The sequence below is a fragment of the Protopterus annectens genome, chromosome 13.part0 (assembly GCF_019279795.1).
Source record: "Protopterus annectens isolate FY-2018-M chromosome 13.part0, PAN1.0, whole genome shotgun sequence".
Classification (NCBI taxonomy): Eukaryota; Metazoa; Chordata; order Ceratodontiformes; family Protopteridae; genus Protopterus; species Protopterus annectens.
In genome coordinates, this window is record NC_056747.1 from 263,586,902 (window position 1) to 263,609,823 (window position 22,922).

Sequence of the window (22,922 nt, forward strand, 5' to 3'; positions counted from 1 at the left end):
CAGGAGGGATGCAAATAGGTTGCAGCAAGGTTGCTTCTAACTGCTGAAGATTTGATACGCTACTGATTGGTTTAGGAACCACTCATATGGACTTGAAATTGATCTGCTTAGTCTGTCTGCTAACAAGCTTGTCTCCCCCGGAATGTGTGTTACAATGAAAAAGCAGTTGGAAGAAATCACCCATTGTCACATTCTCATGGCCTCTCTGCATAATGGGTATGAACGGGTTCCCCCTTGTTTATTGATATGCCACATGACTGACGTTGTTTGAGTGAATTGCTATCGTTCCCATAGGGAGACAGTCTTGGAAGGCTTGCGACGTTAGGACTGCTCTCGCCTCTAAAACACTGACATGCAATTTGGTCTCTGTCGAGGACCATGCGTCTTGGACCAATCTTCCTTGGTAATGACCCCCCACCCCAAGAAGGAAGTGTTCATGGTTACTGTGGCTGTTGAGGGGGGGGGGAATAGAGAAAGGCCTGCCTAGATAAAGGTTGCTTGATACAAGCCACCATTGAGGATGCTGTTTGCGTGACAGCCTGACTGGACGATTCAAGGGGCGAAACAGAATGGACCACTGGACCAAAAGGGTCCACTGAAGATAACTAATAAAAAAAAATCTTGCCAGCAGTATCAGCAGAATGTTGGCTGACATGGAGCCTAGGGCTTTCAACACAAGTATAGCTGAGGGGCTGGGTGCGTCTATTAAAGACTGGATTTGTTGTCAGAGTGAAAGCACCCTGTATGGTGGCAAGGATGCCACCTGACTGTTCGTGTTCAACTGCATCCCTATGAATTCTATGGTTTGAACAAGAATCAGTTTTGACTTTGCAATGTTTATAGCGATCACCAGCTGATTGAAGGTGTACAGTAGGAAATTTATTACCTGAACCAGATGATGCTTCATAGGTGCAGTTAGGAGCCAATTGTTCAAGTACAGAAACACCTGGAATCCTCACAGTCTCAGGGGAGCTGCCACCACTGACATGCATTTGGTAAACACCCGGGGGGCTATGGTGAGTCCAAAGGGCAGTGTTCTGAATTGGTAATGACTGGCTTCCAGCCAAAAGCGCAAATGTCTCCTGGAGACTCTCTATGTGACAGTACGTGTCAGAGATCTATAAAGCACATCCAATCGTCCTTGCGTAGTAATGGCAGAATGGACTGAACTGTCACCATGCAAAACTTCGACATCTTGACATACAGATTCAGTTTGCTCAGTTTCAATTTGGTCCTTAGGCTCCCTGTCCTTTTTGGCAACAAAAAACATAAATAAGTTCTGCATCCTCATTGTACTGTTGAGGCCTTTTGGATGCCTTTTTTCTAGGATTTTCTGAACCTCTTATATGCCATGCTCCCTCTGACTGGGTGGTCTTCGTTCAGTGGGTGGTAGAAGGGAAAAGGGAATATAGTATCCTCTGGACATTATGTGCAGCACCCAGTTGTGTCATCTCTGCCCAGGCATCTAGGTGCAATAAGAGCCTTCTCCAGACTGCGTCCAGAGTAGGACAGCCGGACAACGCTTCAGGAGTGCTGACAACTCTTGCCCAAGAAAAATTCCCCTGAAGCCTGGTTCTGCAGACCCCCTCTGCCCCTGGGGCAGCGCCTTCCATTAAATCCTTGCCCTTTGCCTCTGGATGAGGAATTTTCATGAGGTTCCTGGAAAGAACCGTTTGATTTTCTGAACCACATTTTCTTACCGCTACGCTGGTTCCTTGAAAAGGTCCTTTGTGGAGAAGAAAACTTGATCCTTATGACAGATAGGATCTTTCCTTCTTGCTCACTGTGGGTGTCTCCTCGACAAATGGTCCAAACAGGGAGGAACCATAGAATGGGGCATTGGTAAAAGATGGATTGAAGGGTGCCGCAAACTCACAAAGCCTCAACCAGGCTTGTCTCCTAAGGGATATGCCTGTTCCGGCCATTCGAGAGGATACTTCTGCAGCACTGGAAATCAGCCTCATTGAAGAGCTGGCTAGGAAGGTCAGGGGAGCAAGTTAGGGAGATAGCTTCTGGAGATCCTCCACTGACAAAGACCCTGAAAGGGAGTTAGTAAATTCTTGGACCAAATCACTTTGAAAACAAGTGAAATGTGACAAGATAGTTCAATGCTCTCAGTGAGAAGCTGGCTGAGGTGAAACATGCTTCCCATGTCTGTCCAGAGCCGAAGATTCCTTGCTTGGGGGGTGGACAGTGGAGCTTTGTTCTGCCAGCTCCTCCTTTGTGGCTGCTGACACTATGATAGCATCAACTGGGGTGCACTTACTCCAATGAAGACAATAAGAAGCGGGGGGGGGGGGGCTCAAGAACTTTTCAGCTCGCTTGGCAACAGGCTCCATGGTGTCATGTTCCTTCCAAGCCCAGTGGGATACCAAATCAGTAAGTTTGTCTGCCAGTGGTGTTACCTAGGATGTAGATGGGCCTGTCCCCAAAGGACTCCAGAAAGACAGATTCCTCAGAAGAGGGGGCGGGGGGGGGGGGGGTTGGGCAGACCATGCACCCTTTCACTTCAGGATCTGTAAAATGTGTCCAAAGGAGATGTCTTCAGGTGGTGACCAGGAGGACCACTTTCGTTCATTGAAATCTGTATCTTTGGTTAGCGAGTCCAAGGGAAAAGTACAGTTGTGTACACTTACCATAAATGTAGATGTTAGTGTGTGTATTCACTGTTGCAGTCATTGCACTTGGGTAATCTGCTGGCAGATTGCCCTCAGTCGGCCTGAATAACAAAGTCTTGGGTCCTGCGTCTGTTGCTCTCCCTTCTTCCATGACTTCAGGGGAATAAAACATGCATCTGACGCCATTTTTATCAGTTTTTCTTGCCCCAGATGCAAACAAACAAACAAAAATAAATAAATAAATAAATAAATAAATTATATATATAGATATATATAGATACAGATATATATAAACAGTAAATATATGAATGCACTTTTAGAAACAAACTAACTTCGACAAAGCAAATACACAACAAAGTCTTGAGTATAGTGAAGGAAAGAAAAGGTATAGAATGGGGGATAGTGAGTGGTTAACCCAGACTGCAACAGTGAATACACTTGAACATCTACATTTATGGTAAGTGTACACAACTGTATTATGTTCTTTGTGTTTCACTGTTGCAGTCATTACATTTGGGTAGAATCCCAAAGCTATGGATGGGAGGATGGAAAATACAGTTTTGTACCTACCATAAATGTAGATGTTAGAGTGTATACACTGCTGCAGTCATTACACTTGGGTTATCCTGCCATCAGGCGGTCCCTCAGTCGGCCAGAGTTTCAAAGTCTTGGTCCGGCGTCGGTTGCTGTCGCTTCTTCCCTGACGTCAGAGTGCCAGGGGTATACAAAATGCAGCAGACGCCATTTTCTTCAGTTTTTCTTGCCCCAGATGTCAGGTGCCCCCAAAAAGGTAGGCAATGTAAATTGCTAATAAAACATACATAAGAAAAGCAATCAAAAACTTTCAGTTACCAGCAAATACTCCCCATAGGTAGCAAAGTTTAGAAGGCTTAGGTAAGTACCAGCAAGTAAGAGGGGAAGAAGGGAGGGTAACCTAGAATGCAGCAGTGTATATACTCGAATTAGAAGTTATGTACCTACCATAACGTTCCATGTTAGTTGTCTTCTCTCGCCTTCTTTCTTGCTGGATGGGTTCGGAGCCGATCCTCGGCTAAGACTCGGCACTTGCTAAGCTCGAGAGCTAATTTTACCAGCTCGAGGTAACCCTATATCCCATGATGCAAGGTGTGACTACCTCAGATCTCGTTTGGTAGCTACAAGAAAAACCCTGCCATAAACACTGCCTTCACAAGGAAGAAGACAAACTAAATGTAGAAGAAACAAGGTCAAAAACCAGTAACAGTAGTGACACTTCCTACTGGGAGCTCATGGAAAGAGTAAACCACCCCCAGAAAGAGTACAAATTCAAGGTCTGTCCAGGCTAGGGGGAAGGAGGGAGGGACGCAAGAAAGAAGGCAAGAGAAGACAACTAACATGGAACGTTATGGTAGGTACATAACTTCTAAATGTTAAGTTGTCAAACTCGCCTTCATTCTTGCTGGATGGGACTGCGTCCCTAGCACCTCTATCCTGGGTGGCTCAATGGAACAGACTCTTGAGAACTGTGGAACCAAACCTAGCCCTGTCCCTGGAGGCCAAGTCCAATTTGTAATGAGAAACAAAAGTGTGAGGAGTGGCCCAAGTGGCTGCTGCACAAATGGTGTCAATAGGTAGCCTATCCTGAAAAGCTGTGTAGGCTCCTGGTAGAATGTGCTTTTGGTTTCGAGGGCAGTTGCTTGCCCCTAAGAAGATAAACATAAGAAATTATAGAAGACAGCCATCTGGATAGGGTCACTTTGGAGACCGGAAGACCTTTCCTGTTTTCTGCATAAGAAAGAAACAGTTGATCAGATTTTCCTGACTTGTTTAGTTCTGTCCAAGTAATACCTGAGTTGACGATGGACATCCAAACAGTGAAGTTTTTGTTACGCCTTGTTAGAATAATTAGGGAAAAAGACTGGCAAATCAATAGATTGGTTGATATTCTTCTGGGAAGCAATCTTGAGCAAAAAGGATGGATTGGTTCTTAATGATACCCTATCTTTGTGGAAAACCAAGTATGGGGAACAGACACAGAGAGCCTGAAGTTCAGACACCCTTCTGGCTGAAGTAACAGCAACTAGAAAAATTGTTTTCCAGGAAAGAAGTTTTAATGAGCATGAAGCAGCCGGTTCAAAGGGGGGTAGTATCAAGGATGCCAGCATTAAATTCAAATCCCATTGCGGAGGGGGATCTTTGATAGGAGGTTTTAGGAGAAATATCCCTCTCAGAAAAGCTTTGCAAAGCTTGTGGGACATAATATTTTGATCCGCTAAGCCCACATGAAAATTTGAGATAGCTGCAATTTAACCTTAACTGTAGATGGAGAAGAACCCAATTGAAAAATCTCAGCTAAGAATTCCAAGACTGAATGCACTGGAGCAGTAAAGGGATCTAAGTCTCTAGACTTTGCCCAGAAGGAAAAACGTTGCCATTTACTAGCATAAATCCTTCTAGTAGAGGACTTTAGAAAAGCTACTATGATCTCTCTAACCTATGATCTCTCTAACAGGGTCAGAGATCATAGGAAGCCTGGCTAAGGAAGGAAGTGGAGCAACCAAGCAGTGAGGTTGAGGGAAGGAATGGACTGGTGCAGTTGACCCGAATGGTGGGTCAGAAGATCTGGAACTGGGTCCAGATGCCAAGGCTGTACCACGAGATGACGATGCAGGGACGGAAAAGTACAGTTTTGTACCTACCATAAATGTAGATGTTCGAAGATCCACATTGCTGCAGTCCTTACACTTGGGTAGTCCGCTGTCCTCGGTCGGCCCGAATATCAAAGTATTAGGCTGACGTCGGTCAAGGCGCTTAAGACTGACATCAGGACGTCAGGGTACAAATGCGCATGACCGACGTCATATCCTCAGTCTTTTCTTGCCCCAGATGTCAGAAGACCCTAAAAAGAAAGGTCAAAACCAAAAGACAGCAAAAAACAACCAACCACCCTTGCACTAAACATATGTACAAAATATACACTATCCACAATATTCACAACCCAAACCACACAACCGCCTCTAACTACAGAGGGGAAGGAGGGAGGGTAAATTGGACTGCAGCAATGTGGATCTTCGAACATCTACATTTATGGTAGGTACAAAACTGTACTATGTTCTTCATCTCACATTGCTGCAGTCCTTACACTTGGGTAGAATCCCAAAGCAGAGGTAAGGGAGGATGGCAAAACTATAAAGCAGTAGGAGCTGCCAAAATGCCCTGTAAAATTGCAGTGGCAAAACCAGCCCTAGATTTAGAGTAAAGTGGAAGGTGGTAATGCTTAGAGAAAGTATGCACTGAACTCCAAAAGTAGCTGCCTCCAAAATATCTTTAGTTGCCACCCCCCTTAAAAAAGCTGTAGAAGTGGCAGTAGCCCTAGTGGAATGAGGCCTAATCCCAGCTGGAATCTCCTTACCATGATGGGAATAACAGAAAGCAATACAAAACCCAATCCACTTAGAAATAGTTTGTTTTGACACAGGCTTGCCCTGAGAACTCAAAGCAAAAGAAACAAATAACTGCTGAGACTGCCTGAATCCTTTAGTTCTGCTCAAATAATATCGCAACTGCCTGTGTATATCCAAAGTGTGCAAAATCTTTTCCCTTTATTTTGGGGTTTGCATAAAAAGTAGGCAAATGAATAGTTTGGTTTAAAGCCACACTAGAAACCACTTTAGGCATAAAGGAAGGATTAGTACGCAAAGATACCCTATCCTTATGGAAAATTAAGAAAGGCTCAACCGCCATAAGGGCCTGTAATTCAGAAACCCTTCTCGCAGAGGTAATGGCCAACAAAAAAGCAGTCTTCCATGATAAATATTTCAACTCGGCAGTAGCTGCAGGCTCAAAAAGTTGTAGAGTGAGTTTCTCCAACACAAAATTGAGATCCCAAGCAGGAGTAGGAGCTCTACGTGGGGGTCTTATATTCTTTGCCCCTCTAAGGAATTGCTTAAACAAAGGATGAGAAAACAATGGTGGGTCACAGTCATAGTGAGCAGAAATTGCTGCAGCATGAACCTTAACAGAAGAGAAGGACAAACCTTTGTCCAGTAACTCAGTAAGATATTGAAGAGCCACACTTAAATTAGGCTGAGAAACATCAAATTCCTTTGCTGTACTCCAAAATAAAAATCTCTTCCATTTATCCCTGTACACTTTCCTTGTACTAGGCCTTCTGGCCTCCAAAATAACATTCAAAACTTGCTGTGGAAGCTGAGACCCTCCAGGGTTTAAAACAGAATATGCCAGGCTGTTAGATGAAGAGAGTGAAGTTTGACATTGAGTAAATGACTGTTCTCCTGAGACAGCAGGTGTGGAATCGAAGGCAAAGGCCATGGAGGCTCCCACCAGACTTCTCAGTAATGGGTACCAGTGCTGTCGAGGCCAATCTGGAGCTATTAAAATCATCTTTGGCTTGTCCTGTCTGACCTTCAGGAGTACCTTTGGGAGGAGAGGCAGAGGTGGAAAGGCATACACATGAAGATTGCTCCAATTGAATGAAAGAGCATCCACTTTCCAAGCTGTGGGATGAAACGTTTTTGTGCAAAACTTTGGCAGCTGGTAGTTTAGTGGAGAAGCGAACAGATCTATGTCTGGAGTTCCCCATAACACTGTCAATTTCTGAAATACATGAGGATCCAATTTCCACTCGTGGGGATCCATAATTTGTCTGCTCAACACATCTGCTAAGGAGTTCTGTGCTCCGGCAGAAACCTTGCCTGAAGATTCAGCTGTAAACTGAGAGCAGTCTCCCACAAAATCATTGCTTGTCTGCATAGAGGATAAGAATGCGTTCCCCCTTGCTTGTTGATGTACCACATGACAGTTGTGTTGTCTGTTAGAACCAACACCTGCCCTGGAAGAAGTAAATCCTTGAAAGCTATTAATGCAAATTGGACTGCTAACATCTCCTTCAAGTTGATATGTAGATGTTGAAGTCTGGCAGGCCACGTGTCTTGTACCCACTTTCCATTTAGATGAGCTCCCCAAGCTTTGTCTGAGGCATCTGTCGTTAGAATCTGACTCGCCTCTGGTCGGGTCACAGAGAGTCCCTTGTTTAGGTGACATTCCTGAGCCCACCACAAAAACTCCTTTTGAATGCAAGGTATTATCTGAATGACAGTGTCCATATCTTGGCAGTGCTGTGTCCATACATTTTGAGATACCATTGTAGCTTCCTCATATGCAGTTTGGCATTGGGAAGCACCAGAATACAAGATGCCATGAACCCCAAGGCTTGAAGGACTGTCCTTGCAGTCAGCCTGGACTGATGAGACAATTGATGGAAGTAAAGAGAAAGATTCTTTTGTTTGTCCGGGGTCAAAAGGCCATCTGGGATGCTGTATTCAGTCTCACACCCAGAAAGCACATGTCCTGAGAGGGTACTAGACTGGACTTTATTTCGTTCACAGAATACCCCAGGCATCTTAGCACTGCTATCACATACTGTAAATGATGAAGAAGTTCGTCCTTTTCTTGGGCCAGAATCAGGCAATCGTCCAAATAAGGATAGATCTGTATTCCTCTTAGCCTGAAGAAAGCTATCACTGGAGCCAGAACTTTCGTGAACACTCTCGGGGCAGTAGATAAGCCAAAGGGCAATGCAGAGAACTGATAATGAGAAGTCCCAGCCCGAAAACGCAGATACTTCCTGCAACTGAGCCTGATAGGAACATGAAGGTAAGCCTCCTTGAGATCCAGAGTCACCATCCAGTGATCTTTGCCCAGCAGAGGCAAAAGCTGTTGTAACGTCAACATTTTGAACTTGGGAATGTCCAGATATGTGTTGAGGATAGATAAATCCAAAATTGGTCTCCACGTGTTCCCCTTCTTTGGTACTAGGAACAGGCGAGAATAAAATCCTAGGCCCACTTCTGGTAGAGGGACCGGTTGTATGGCCCCTATTTGAAGTAGCAGAGAAATTTGTTTGTGAGCCTCTAGTCTTTGCTGAGGAGGAACGTCTGGCATGCCTTTGAAAGGAGGCAAGGTATGGAAATAAAACTTGTAACCTTGGTGTATGATATCCAATACCCATCTGTCTTGAGTAATCAAACTCCAATTTTCCTTGAAGAGTGCCAACCTTCCTCCCAAAGGTGCTGCCAGGCAAGAAGGATCTGGCAGCTGAAAAGGTAGGTCATTGGGCCTGTTTACGAAAGGACTGGCCCCTGCCCTCACCCGAAGACTGTGCAGGTGAACACCCCGTTCTAGGTCTGAAGGAACTCTGAGCTCTGCCCCTACCACGTCTAGATCTACCCCTAGACTGAGAATCATAAGAAGGATACGTCCACCCCTTAGCAGGCCAATTCCTACTAAACTCGGAGGCTGAACTTGCAAAAAATCTTTAACAGCCTGCATAGACTTAGCCTTGTCTTCCATTTTCTTCAAGACTGACTCCACAGGTGAACCAAACAACACATCAGACTGTAAAGGAGCATCCAAAATCCTTGGCTTAACATGGTCAGATAAATTCTGATCCCTCAGCCAGGCGTGCCTGTGAAGAACTGAACCAGTGGCAGCCACCCTAGACGAGGCCTGTACAGCATCAAAACCACATTGCAAAGAATGCTTACCCACCTGTTCCGAGACATGCACCAAATCTTGTAATTCTTTACACTCAATGCCTTCCGCCAGAGCATCTACCTTAGACTTCAATTGAGAAAGAAGATAGTTTTGATATTTCAACATGTGAAACTGGCAATTCAAAGCCCTCATAGCTAAGGTGGAAGAAGTATAGACTTTCTTTCCCCATCTATCCAAAGCTCTGGCCTCTTTATCTGGAGGAACCGGATTTTTTACAACAGAGACCTTGACACCCTTAGGTCCCTGACTAACAGTTTCTGGGTCCCCTAGGACTCTTATAAAGATATTTATGAGCCTCAGGCACCCTGTAATACCTATCCGGTTTAACAGGAGCAGGAGGCAAAGAATCAGGATTAAGTGAAGCCTCTGCAAACACATCTTCCACAACATCCAGAACAGGTGGTATAGCCAAAGGCCTATGCTGGGGTAAAAGCAAAAATTCCCTAAGCCTTTTCCTGGAATCAGAGAAGTCCTGACCTTCCCACTTAAAATGTTCCCTCATGGAATGAAGAGTCTCTGAAAAGAAAAATCCTCTGGAGGAGAAGCAGAAGGAGTCGAATCATCTGCATCAGAATCAGAATAAGGAGAGTACTCCTGCAAGTCTTCAGCCAAGACTCTGAAACATCCGAAGCCTGCTCAAAACTCCCCAACTCTGGTTCCACCCTAGGCCTCTTATCAGGAGGGGCAAAGAACCTCTAATCAAAGTAATTAAATCTTCTGCCATTTTAAGCATGTGCTTCTTGGGCACAGATCCTGTTGAACTAGGAGTGACACCAACAGAAGCTAAACCTGGCCTGCCTCTGGGAGAAGCCTTGGAAACAGAAGGAGAGGGCCTAACCACCCTAGGAAGGGAGGGGAGTACAGTAACCTGAGAAGCCCCTTCAGCCTGACCTGCCTCCTGAGAGGCCACATCCTGCAATATCAAAGTCTTCCCTGGGACTCCAGAGAAGCCTCCCGGAACCACCGGTTCCACTGACGCCTCTAAAGAACCGGCGTCCGCACGACGACTCTTCTTGCCTGGGTTTAGCTGCTTTGTCTTTGCGCTTCTTGAAGAAGCGGCCGGAGCATCCGACGGCATATTATAATTGCACCGCTCAAGACCAACCTGGCACAATCTAACCTTTGCTTAATAGTGCTTATTGAACCTAGCACAAAAGCGACACCCAACAACGCCGTGCTCAGGCCCCAAACAAGGAATACACAAAGTATGATAATCCCTATGCGGTATCTGTTTCCCACAAGAAATACAGTTATTCACTTTTTCTGACATCCGGTAAACCACTGAGGCAAGAAAAACTAAAATATTCCCAACGGGTACTTAGCCAACTTTGACTCGGTCTGAAACTCCGAATTCGAAAAATTTCAGAACGCCGAACGGCACTTGCAACGCTGCTTCTGCATCGGACCATGCGGCAAAAAAGACTGAGGATATGACGTCGGTCATGCGCATTTGTACCCTGACGTCCTGATGTCAGTCTTAAGCGCCTTGACCGACGTCAGCCTAATACTTTGATATTCGGGCCGACCGAGGACAGCGGACTACCCAAGTGTAAGGACTGCAGCAATGTGAGATGAAGAACATCCAAATTTGTCGAGGCCAGTAAGGAGCAATGAGAATCAACTTGGCTCTCAATACGGTAGCTTTCTGAATTACTTGAGGAATCAGTGGGTATGGAGGAAAAGCATAAAGAAGTCCCCGGGGTCAATCCTGGGTTAGAGCGTCTCTCGGGGGATGGCCTGGTAGAGGAAAGAGAGTGAAGAAGTCTAGGCATTTGCTGTTTTGGGGTGTAGCAAAAAGGTCGCAGCAAGGGACGCCCCACTTCTGAAAAATCTCGTCCACTACCGATTGTTTGAGAGACCACTCGTGTGGCATGAGAATAGCTCTGCTCAGCCTGTCCGCTAAGAGGTTGGATTTCCCGGGGATGTGCGTTGCTATCAGAAACCGATGAGAGGAGATTGCCCATTGCCAAAGTCTGACAGCTTCTCGACACAGTGGGTAGGACCTGGTCCCGCCCTGCTTGTTGATACACCAGACTATGGACATGTTGTCCGTCTGAACTGCAATAGTCCCTAAAGGAAGAAAGTTGTTGAGGGCCTGCAATGTTAAAAGCACTGCTCTCATCTCTAGGACATTTATGTGCAGATGGTATTCTATTGGTTGCCAAGTCCCATGGACCATCCTGCCCTGACAATGCCCCCCCCCCCACCCGATCAGAGAGGCATCCGAAGTGACTGTGGCAACCGGGACTGGGGGAACAAACAGTCGGCCCTGATGGAGTTGCGGGGAAGACATCCACCAGGTTAGATGACTCTTGCACGATTGTGTCAAATATCTTGTGTCGCATGGGGAGCTGCTAGAATGACCACTGGGTGAACAACATCCACCGCAGAAGACGCATGTGGAAGCGGGCTAACGGCAGTAGAACAATGGCCGCAGCCATAAGACCTAAAACCTTCAGGACAAATCTGGCCCTGATTCTCTTGTTGAGTAATATGATTCGAATGTACTTTTGGATGTCCAGAATTCTTTGGTTTGTGAGTCTCGCTGACATACTGACAGTGTCTAATTCTGCGCCTATAAAGGTAATAGATTGGCAAGGCGACAGAGAAGATTTTTCGAAGTTTACAGAAATCCCCAATTGGTTGCAGATGTGAAGGGTGTAGTCTCTGGCCTTGAGAAGTTGATGCCTGGTGGTGGCAGAGAGGAGCCAGTCGTCTAGGTACGGAAACACCTGGAATCCTTGACGTCTCTGATGAGCTGTGACCACTGCCATACATTTGGTAAACACTCTGGGGGCTGTAGTGAGGCCAAAGGGCAGGGCTCTGAATTGAAAATGACTGGTCCCCAGCCGAAAGCGGAGAAACCTTCTGGAGCGCCTGTGAATTATTGTGTGATAGTACGCATCCTGAAGGTCTATTGAGCACATCCAGTTGTCCTTGCCCAAAAAGGGTAGAATGGACGGAAGCGTGACCATCCGGAATCTTGCCTTCTTGACAAACTTGTTTAGTCTGCTGAGGTCTAAAATTGGTCTCCAATCTCCCGTCCTTTTGGGGACCAAAAAGAATCTTGAGTAGATGCTGGATCCTACTTGGTCTGCTGGAACTAGTTGGACGGCTCTTTTTGCTAGAAGCTTTGATACCTCCCGCTTTGCCAATTCCCTTAGACCGGGTGAAACGTCTGGAAGGGACTGATGAGGAACGGGATATCTCTCGAAAGGAATACTGTATCCCTCGGATATGATCGACTGTACCCATTTGTCTTGAGATAGGGAACGCCAGGCTATTGGGTACAGCAACAATCTTCCCCCGACTGCCTCCAAGGGTGGACAGTCGGGCAACACCTCAGGGATGCTGGAAGGGTTTATCAGAGAGAGGCTCCTTGCTACCCTGATTCTGCAGACCCCCTCTGCCCCTAGGTCGGCGTCTATTGTTATTACCCCCTCTGCCTCTGGGGGTAAACTGACCACGTGTATCAGGCGTGACTCCCTGAGATTTACAAAACCACATTTTCCCTCCCTTCTGACCTTTTGGGGTGGAGAAATGGACTCCTACGGCAGAAAGGGTCTTGCCATCTTGCTCACACCTGGTCAATGTGTCCTTCACCTGAGGCCCGAACAAAGCCGAACCATCGAAGGGAGTATTAGTGAAGGACGCCTTAAAGGGATCTGCAAAATTACAAAGCCGCATCCAGGCCTGACGCCTAAGTGCCACTCCTGTGCCTGCGGCCCTACTCGCTCCATCGGCTGCATAAGAAATGAGCCGCATGGAGGAATTAATTATAGAATTTAGGATTCCTAGCTGTGAGGCAATCTTTTCTTGAGCCCCAGCAGCTGATGGATCCTGAACCACCTCACCTAGTTCCTTGAGAATGTCTCTCTGAAGCCTGGTAAAGTGACAGAGATAGTTCAGCGAACGCATAGCAAAGGTCGCTGAAGAAAACATCCGCTTACCTATCCATGGTCCTAGAGTCCTTGTTAGGAGGATGGACAGGTACAGAAGGATCAGCAAGTTCCTTCTTGGTGGCCGCCACCACCATGGCATCAACCGGGACACCCTTGGTAAGAAACTGTTTGTCTGAAGGGGCCGTGATGAATTTAGAGGGCCTCCTGGGGACTGGTTCCGCAGAATCCGGGGCCGTCCACGCCTTCCGAGCCACCACTTGCATGAGCGGGTCGAAAGGCGGAGACACCCAGGAGGTGGAGGGTCGAGATCCAAAAGCCTCCAGGAATACCGACTCATCCTCGGAGGGGTCAATGGAAGGCCAGTTCCCCCTCTGCTTAAGGAGTTCCAGGATGTCTGAAAAGGAGACATCCTCAGAGGGGGACCGTGGGGAACCCTCCGACTCATCTAAGTCGGTATCTGATGTCGTAGACTCAGGGGAGTCTGTGTGCTTCCTCTTGCACGTCCTCTTACGCGGGGATTCTCCAGCAGGATCAGGAGAAACCTCAGAAAAGGAAGTTCTTCCCAATGGGGAAACCTGGGGCGATGGATCTCTGGGTCCGGGAGCAAGAGAATGGCAAGAGACATCAACAGGCACCGAAGAGGGAGGAGCTAATGGAACAGACCGTTGACTCGGCTCCGGGGCTAGAACACTCCTCATCACCTCGAAGGCTCCCCTCCCAGGGAGGCCAGAAGACTCCCACTTCGAAGAAACAGGAATCCCTGGTCCCACCGAAAGAGAAGGCCCCGAGGCCGATGTTGGTGCCGAGCTCACCAATGCTGAAGCTCCAAGAGGGAGAGCGGGGTCGGACAAGGGTCCGATGCCACTCGCCCCCTCGGAACAGACAACGGAGACCAGACGACCGGATCCCTCCAAGGAAGGTCTCACGGAAGAGATCGGAGTCGAAGACGACGGAGCCGACAGGGGAAGTATCGGCTCCGGCGCACCCACGGTCACCGTTCCGAGAAGCTCAGACTCCGAACTCTGAAGGAGAGTCGGAGGAAGAATTTCAGGGGGATGAGAAATAGCAGTCGTCTGTTGAGATGGGCTATGGAGCATTTGGGCTAGTGCCTGTGACTTCAACAGTCTACTTACCACCCTCTCGAAGTCCTGGTCTGATAGCCTGGAAGACCTTGAAGATCGGCTCCGATGGCTCCGCTCCGAAAGTAGAGGAGATCCCAGAGCTGAACGAATCGACTCCAGGGAAGGAGACAGAGATCTCTTATTGGACGGAGCCATCGGAGCCGAAGACCCTTCGGTTCCAGATGGAGCCAAAGGCTTATCGGCTCCAATGCTGGTTAAAGATGCATCGGCTCCAGCCGGAGCCGACATAGTCATAGGTACTTGTGTATCGGAGCCAGACGGAGCCGATACCACAACCTCCAATGTGGAAAGATCGGCTCCAGCCGGAGCCGATCTCGACTCCGAAGGAGTCAGAGCCACCGCCAAAGGCTTAAGCACCACAGCCTGGGCGTTAGGTGGCTTAGAGGGTTTAGCCGACCCAGTCTTGGTCGGAGAACCCTCTGGATTCAACAAGCCACGTAGAATCAGCTTGTTTCTACATTCCTGCAGGACTCTCTGGCTAAAGGAGTGACAAATAGCACAGGAGTCCTGCAGGTGTAAAGGCCCCAGGCAGTGCACACAAGAAGTGTGACCGTCTGTCAGAGACATTTTCTGACAGCACGAGTCACACTTCTTGAAGCCTGAGACCTTCACTTCCTTAGACATAGTATGCCCAAAGAAAACACACAGACACACAACCAGTCACACAGTTATCTACAACACAGACACTCTCCCTGACAGGAAATAACTAGGAGGGAGGCTTAAGGCCTGAGGGGAGAAAAATTATCCTTATGTAAGGAAGAAAAGGGGAATATAGGGTAAAAGGATATCTAATATAAAACACTAACACTATAGTGAAAACTAGAAAAAAAGGGGGAAAAAATACTCTAACTCTGTATAAATCCAAAAACTTTACCTGAGCTGGTAAAAAGAGACCTCTTCGCGAAGCGGCAAACGAGATCTGAGGTAGTCACGCCTTGCATCATGGGATATAGGGTTGCCTCGAGCTGGTAAAATTAGCTCTCGAGCTTAGCAAGTGCCGAGTTGGAGCAGAGGATCGGCTCCGAACCCATCCTGCAAGAATGAAGGCGAGTTTGACAACTTAACATCATCTACATATATGATAGGTACAAAACTGTACTATGCTCGTGTTACACTGCTGCAGTCATTACACTTGGGTGGAATCCCAAAGATGAGGTAGGGTGGCTGTTCTATAAGGCATTAGGGGTGGCGATAAGGCCCTGCAGCACTGCAGTGGCAAAGCCAGCCCTGGATTTAGAGTAAAGAGGAAGATGGCAATGCTTGAAGGTATGTACAGAACTCCAAGTTACTGCTTCCAAAATGTCCTTGGTAGGTACTCCTCTGAGGTAGGCAGTTGAAGTGGCTGTTGCCCTGGTGGAATGAGACCTAATGCTCTTAGGTACAGTTTTCCCATGTGTGTATAACAAACGTATACAGTGTCCTATCCATTTTGAAATGGTCTGTTTTGAAATGGCTTTTCCCTGTGCTCCTGCAGCATATGCTACAAACAATTGCTCAGTTTCCCTGAAAGCTTTCGTTTTGTCCAAGTAGAAGCGTAACTATTTGTGTATGTCCAAGGAATGCAGAAGTCTCTCCCCTTTATTCTGTGGATTTGGATAAAAAGTTGGCAAGTGAATAGTTTGGTTTAGAGCCACACTTGATACCACTCTTTGGCATAAAAGTAGGGTTTGTTCATAAAGACACCCTGTCTTGGTGGAAAATGATGAAAGGTTCCACTACCATTAGTGCCTGTAATGCTTCGTGCTGAGGTTATTGCCAGGAGCAGAGCAGTTTTCCAAGAGACATATTTTAAGTCTGATGAGTTAGCTGGCTCAAAAGGAGGTAAAGTTAATTTTTCCATGACGAAGTTGAGGTCCCAAGTTGGAGATGGTGCTCTACGGGGCGGTCTTATGTTTTTAGCCCCTCTGAGGTACTGTTTTAGCAAAGGATTAGAAAAAATTGGCAGATCCGTGTTGTAATGAGCAGAGATGGCAGAGGCGTGAATCTTAATGGATGAAAAGGAGAGGCCTTTGTCCAGCATCTCAGTTAAGTATTGTAGTATCTGAGGAATATTTGGGACAAGAGGGTCAAGGCTGTGAGCCTGGTTCCAGGCACAGAATCTCTTCCATTTATCCGAATAGGCTTTCCTGGTGCTAGGCCTTCTGGCCTCTAGAATGACATCCATAACAGCTTTGGAGAGAGGCACTGCTTGCTTGACAAAGGAATCTGCCATTCAGCCAGGTTTAAAGTCTTGAGCTGGCTGTGAAGTATCTGATTGTTTTGCTGATTCAGATGTGGGATTTGAGGCAAAATCCATGGTGGCCCTTGTGCTAAGTTCTTTAAGATTGGGTACCAGTGCTGGCGTGGCCAGTCTGGGGCAATCAGGATCATCTTTGGCTTTTCTTGCCTGGCTTTTATGAGTACCTTTGAAAGGAGAGGTAGTGGTGGGAAAGCATATACTTGGGTTTTCCAGCTGAAGGAGAGGGCATCCACTTTCCATGCTTGTGAGTGGTAAGTCCTTGTGCAGAATTTCTGTAGCTGCCAATTCATTGGGGATGCAAACAGATCTATGTCCGGGCGCCACCATTTTTGTGTGATAATTCTGAATATTTGTGGATGTAATTTCCACTCGTGCAGATCCATGTTTCTGCTTAAGTCGTCTGCCAGTGTGTTTTTCTCTCTTGGCAGGAATTGTGCTTGCAGATGAACTTGATAGGTTAGAGCAGTGCTCCACAAGGTCATGGCTTGTCTGCAGAGGAGATATGAATGAGTGCCTCCTTGCTTGTTTATGTACCACATAACTGTGGTGTTGTCTGTCTTTAGTAGTAGTTGTCCTGGATGCAGAAGGTCCTTGAAAGCTATAAGGGCATTCTGTACAGCTAGCATCTCTTTTTGATTGATGTGAAGATGCCTTTGTTCTGCGGGCCACTTGCCCTGAATACATTTTCCTGCCATGTGTGCTCCCTAGGCGTAATCCGAAGCATCTGTTGTCAGTGTTTGCCTGGCTGTGGGTTGAGTGAAAGGCTGTCCCTTGTTGAGGTGACAGGCTTGAGCCCACCATTGAAACTCCTGTTGAAGGCAAGGAATAAGTGGTATTACTGTTTCCAAACTGTGACAGTGTTGAGACCAGACACTCTTTAGGTACCATTGTAATTTCCTCATATGCAGTCTGGCATATGGAATTAGTAGTATGCAAGATGCCATGTAGCCCAAGGCCTGCAGAATTTTTCTTGCAGGGAATTGGGTCTTTGTTGCCATCAATTGGAAATAGAGTCAGTTGTCCTTGCTTGTCTGGCGTGAGATAAGCCACCTGGGCCGTTGTATTTAAGCTGGCACCCAGGAATATCATCTCTTGTGAGGGCACTAGTTTTGACTTCTTTTTGTTTACTGTGTACCCTAGGCACATTAGCAGTCTTTTTACAAATGCCAGATGCTTTAGAAGAATGTCGTTGCTCTCTGCTTGAATAAGGCAGTCGTCCAAGTATGGGTAAATTTGAATTCCTTTTTGTCTGCAAAATGCAATTACTGGTGCCAGGCATTTTGTAAAGACCCTGGGCGCAGTAGATAAGCCAAAGGGCAGTGCAGAGAATTGGTAATGCATTAAACCTAGTAAGAATCTGAGGTATCTTCTGCAATTTTGTCTGATAGGGACATGCAGGTATGCCTCCTTGAGGTCCAAAGTTACGAGCCAAGCTTTCTTGCCCAGCATGGGAAGAAGCTGCTGTAGTGTCAACATTTTGAATTTTGGAACATCCAGGTAAGTATTTAGAGAAGACAGATCCAGAATGGGCCTCCAGGCTTTGTCCTTTCTGGGAACCATAAAGAGTCTTGAGTAAAATCCTTGTCCTTGCTCCTGTGTTAGTACATTTTGAATAGCTCTCCTGTCCATGAGTGCTGTAATTTGTCTTTGAGCCTCTGCCCATTGATTTGGTGGCAAATTTGGCATTCCTTTTAATCTTGGTAGAGTGTGAAAGTGGAACCTGTAACCTTGAGATACAATGTTGAGAACCCATTTGTCTTTGGTGATCATATGCCAATTGTGACAGAAAAGTGCCAGTTTTCCCCCAAGGGGGCTGCCAAGAGAGAAGTGTTTGGCAGCTGTAGTGGGAAGTCATTGGGGCTGTTTTTTATACGGTTGAGGCCTGTCTTCCCCTTCTTTCTGGGTTGAAGCACCCCATTGTCGAGGACTGTAAGGACCTTGTGGTTGACCTCTGCCACTTGGAAGTCTGTATCTGCCCCTTTGAGGTCTGTCCCCAACTGGAAAGGACCAATTCTTTGTTGGCCAATTTCTGTTAAAGCAAGGAGGCTGAACCTGTACGAAATCCTTCACCGTTTGCATAGATTTTGCCTTATCCTCCATTTTCTTTAATACCTCTTCTGCCTTAACTCCAAATAAGACATCCTGCTGCAAAGGTGCATCCAATAATTTTGCTTTAACATGATCTGGCAAAGTCTGCTCTTTTAACCAAGCATGTCTTCTAATGACAGACCCTGTAACTGCTGCTCTACAGGAGGCCTCTAATGAATCAAAACCACATTGCAAAGTACGTTTTCCCACTTGTTCAGCTGCATGCAATAAATCCTGCATTTCCTTATAGTTAGGAAGATCTGAATTTGGAAGCATTTTTTGTTTCAACTGAGACATCAAATATTGCTGATATTTAAGCATGTGAAACTGGCAATTTAAGGCCCTCATTGCTAAAGTTGCGGATGTATATACTTTCTTCCCCCCCATCTGTCTAATGCTCTAGAATCTCTGTCAGAGGGGACTGGATTTTTTGCTGTAGAGGCCTTTACCCTTTTGGGACCCTGGGAAATAGCTTCACGGTCGGCAACAGGGCTTTTATAAAGAAATTTGTGAGAGTCAGGGAATCTGTAGTATCTGTCTGGCTTAACTGGAGCAGGAGGTAAGGAATCAGGATTTAAACTGGATTCAGAATACACATCATCCACAATATCTAACACTGGCGGAATTGCAAGGGGTCTGTGTTGAGGTAATAAAAGAAAAATCTCTGAGCCTTTTCTTGGATTCTGAATAATCCTGGCCCTCCCCCAATGGAAATGCTCCCTCATGGTATGTAAGGTTTCCTCAAAGGAGTAGTCCTCTGGTGGAGAGGCTGAAGGAATTGATTCCTCAGCATCAGAATCCTCATAAGGGGGTAAAGAGTATCCTTGGTCTGAGGATGAATCTGAAGAGATGGACGCCTGGTCGGATGAATCATAGTCTGCATCCTGTCTAGGCCTTTTATCAGGAGGAGGGTGGGATTCCCTGATCAGGGTAATTAAGCCTTCGGCCATTTTGAGCATTTGTTTCTTAGGCATGGAGACCTGTCCTGGTGAATGTTGAAGTTGTTTCTTTGTTTTTAAAGGTGTTTTAGACTTAGCAGAAGATTTAATGGTTAACTGAGTAAGTCTAAAAACACCCTCTGAAGCTGCGGGTTTGTTCAGCTACTCCGGATCCCTCTGAAGGGTTAGTCTCGGTAGGCTGTAAATCTGGTGTATCCGAAGGCTCAGCCACCTCCATGTGGGAGTCAGAGGCGGCCTGTAGTTCCAAAGAAGCAGTCGTCAGGGGCTGGGAAGGCGCCTCGCTGAAAACCGGAGAACCGACGACTGGCCTAGAAGAGGCTTCGTCAATTTTGGGCCTCGGATGCCTGTCCTTGTCTTTGCGCTTTTCGTGTATTCCGGTAGTCGGTAGTTCCGACGGCATGGTGTAATTAAATTTTCTGCCAAAATAATGTCGGGCAAAATCAAACACACGTTTAACAGTGTGCTTGTTAAACCTAGCACAAAACCAACAACCTGTGACATCGTGGTGTGGGCCTAGGCATGGGATACAATAAGAATGGAAATCCTTATGAGGTATTTGCTTCCCACAAGAAATACAATTATTAACTTTTACTGACATCGGTCTGAGGCAAGAAAAAGTTTCCCCAACGGGGTACTTAGCTTTGTAGAAGACTTCGGTTCTGGATTCGGAATGAAAATCTCAGAAGTTGGCCAACCGGCACTTGCGAACTGCTTTTGTTTTGGGCACTGCGCGGCAAGAAAGACTGAAGAAAATGGAATCGGCTGCATCTTCTATACCCCTGGCACTCTGACGTCAGGGAAGAAGCAACAGCAGCTGACGCTGGACCAAGACTTTGGAACTCTGGCCGACTGAAGGACCGCCTGACGGCAGGATAACCCAAGTGTAATGACTGCAGCAGTGTAACACGAACATCTAAACAGCATTAGGAGCGGCTATAAGGCCCTGCAGGACTGCAGTGGCAAAGCCTGCCCCGGATTTAGAGAAGAGAGTTAAATGATAATGCTTTGTGAAGGTATGAACAGCGCTCCAAGTAGCAGCTTCTAGAATGTCTTTGGTTGGGACCCCTCTGAGAAAAGCTGAAGTAGAGGCAGCCCTGGTAGAATGTGATCTGATCCCCTTGGGCACAGGTTTACCATGGTGCAAATAGCAGAAAAGAATGCAGTGGCTTATACATTTAGAAGTAGTCTGCTTTGATTTAGACTTCCCCCTCTGATCCTGCAGCAAATGCTACCAGTAGTTGCTCAGACTTTCTTAGAGATTTGGTCCTGTTTAAGTAGAATCTTAGTTGTCTGTGTACATCCAATGAATGCAGTAGCCGCTCCCCCTTGTTCTGCGAATTTGCGTAAAATGTTGGCAGGAGAATGGTCTGGTTAAGAGCCACACTGGATACCACCTTTGGCATAAAAGAAGGATTGGTCCTGAGGGCCACCTTGTCCGGGTAAAATATAATGAAAGGCTCCACTGCCATGAGAGCCTGTAGTTCTGAAACCCTTCTTGCTCAAGTGACTGCCAAAAGAAAAGCTGTTTTCCAAGACAGAAATTGTATATCCGTAGTAGCTGCTGGTTCAAAAGGAGGCAGGGTGAGTTCTTACAGCACAAAACTGAGGTCCCATGCAGGAGTTGGTGCTCTGCTGGGAGGCCTTAAATTTTTGGCCCCTCTAAGATACTGCTTAAGCAGTGGATGAGAAAAGAGGGGAGGCTCTGTGTTGTAATGAGCCGAGATGGCAGAGGCATGGATTTTTATTGAAGAAAAAGATAGGCCCTTGTCAAGCATCTCAGTTAAATATTGTAAAATTTGAGGAATATTGGGTTTTGCTGTGTCTATTCCTTGTGCTTGGTTCCAAGCACAGAATCTCTTCCATTTATCAGCATAAGATTTTCTAGTACTAGGCCTTCTGGCTTCCAAAATGACATCCATCACAGATTTACTGAGAGGTGTGGTTTGAATAATTAGTTGATTAGCCATGCGGCAAGATTCAGAGTTTGGAGCCGAGTGTGCAGAATTTGACAGTTCTGCTGAGACAGTACATGAGGTATTTGAGGCAAGTACCATGGAGGAAGGTGTGACATATTCCTTAGAAGCAGGTACCAGTGCTGGCGAGGCCAGTCCGGAGCAATTAGGATTATTTTTGTTTTTTCCTGTCTGACTTAGTAAGACCTTGGAGAGTAGAGGCAGAGGGGGAAAGGCATAGACTGATAGGTTTTTCCAGCTGAAGGATAGAGCATCCATTTTTCATGCTTTTTTGTGACTAGTTCTTGTGCAGAATTTGTCCAACTAATAATTTTGGGAAGAGGCAAATAGATCCATGTCTGGGCTCCCCCATTTCTGTGTTAACATGATGAAGATTTGTGGATCCAGTTTCCATTCGGGCGGGTCCATAAGATTTCTGCTTAGGTCATCTGCCAGAGTATTTTGCTTTCCTGGCAGGAATTGAGCTTGAAGATATATTTGGTAAGTCAAGACTGTGTTTCACAACGCCATGGCTAGTCTGCAAAGGGGGTAGGAATGTGTACCCCCCTGCTTATGTACCACATAACTGTGGTGTTGTCCGTCTTTATCAGTAGTTGTCCTGGATGAAGTCCTTGAAGGCAGTCAGAGTATTCTGAACAGCTAGCATTTTTTTCTGGTTGATATGCAGATGCATTTGGTTTGGGTTTCATTTGCCCTGAATGCAGCTCCCTGACAGGTGGGCCCCCCAAGTATAGTCTGATGTGTCTGTAGTTAGGATTTGGGTGGCATGGGGTAGAGTGAATGACAGTCCCTTGTTTTGGTGACATGTCTCTGCCCACCAAAGAAAATCCTGCTGTAGGCAGGGAATGAGAGGAATTATTGTTTCCAGGTTTTGACAATGTTTATTCCATAAACTTTTTAGGTACCACTGAAGTTTCCTCATATGCAGTCTCGCATATGGAATTAGTAGAATGCAGGATGCCATGAACCCCAAAGCCTGCAGAATTTGTCTTGCAGATAAACTGGGCTTTTGTTGCCATTTGTTTGAAGTATGTTGTCAGTTGGATTTGTTTGTCTGGCGTGAGGTAAGCCATCTGGGAAGTTGTATTCAAGCTTGCACCCAGGAATCTAATTATTTGAGAGGGTACCAGTTGTGATTTCTTTTCATTTATGGTGTACCCTAGGCATGCTAGAAGCCTTTTTACAAATGCCAGATGTTGAAGAAGAGTGCCCTTGTCCTCTGAATGAGACAATCGTCCAGAAAAGGATAAATTTGAATGTTTCTATGTCTGCAGAATGCAATTATTGGTGCCAGGTACTTTGTAAAGACCCTGGGTGCAATAGATAAGCCAAAGGGCAGTGCAGAGAATTGGTAATGCAAAAAACCTGCTTTGAAGCGGAGGTATCTTCTGCAGGAATCCCTTATTGGGATATGCAGGTATAGTAGAGTTACTAACCAAGCATTCT

At 46.3% G+C, this 22,922-nt stretch overlaps 1 protein-coding gene across 1 annotated transcript in view; it reads right to left on the bottom strand.

The window, feature by feature from the left end:
• RANBP3 (RAN binding protein 3) overlaps positions 1–22,922 on the bottom strand; it is a 2,163,070-nt gene that overhangs the window by 365,130 nt on the left and 1,775,018 nt on the right. Inside the window, exon 17 of the mRNA XM_044054814.1 lies at positions 1,439–1,485. Coding sequence (XP_043910749.1) covers positions 1,439–1,485 — 47 coding nt within the window. The remainder of the gene's footprint in view (positions 1–1,438; positions 1,486–22,922) is intronic.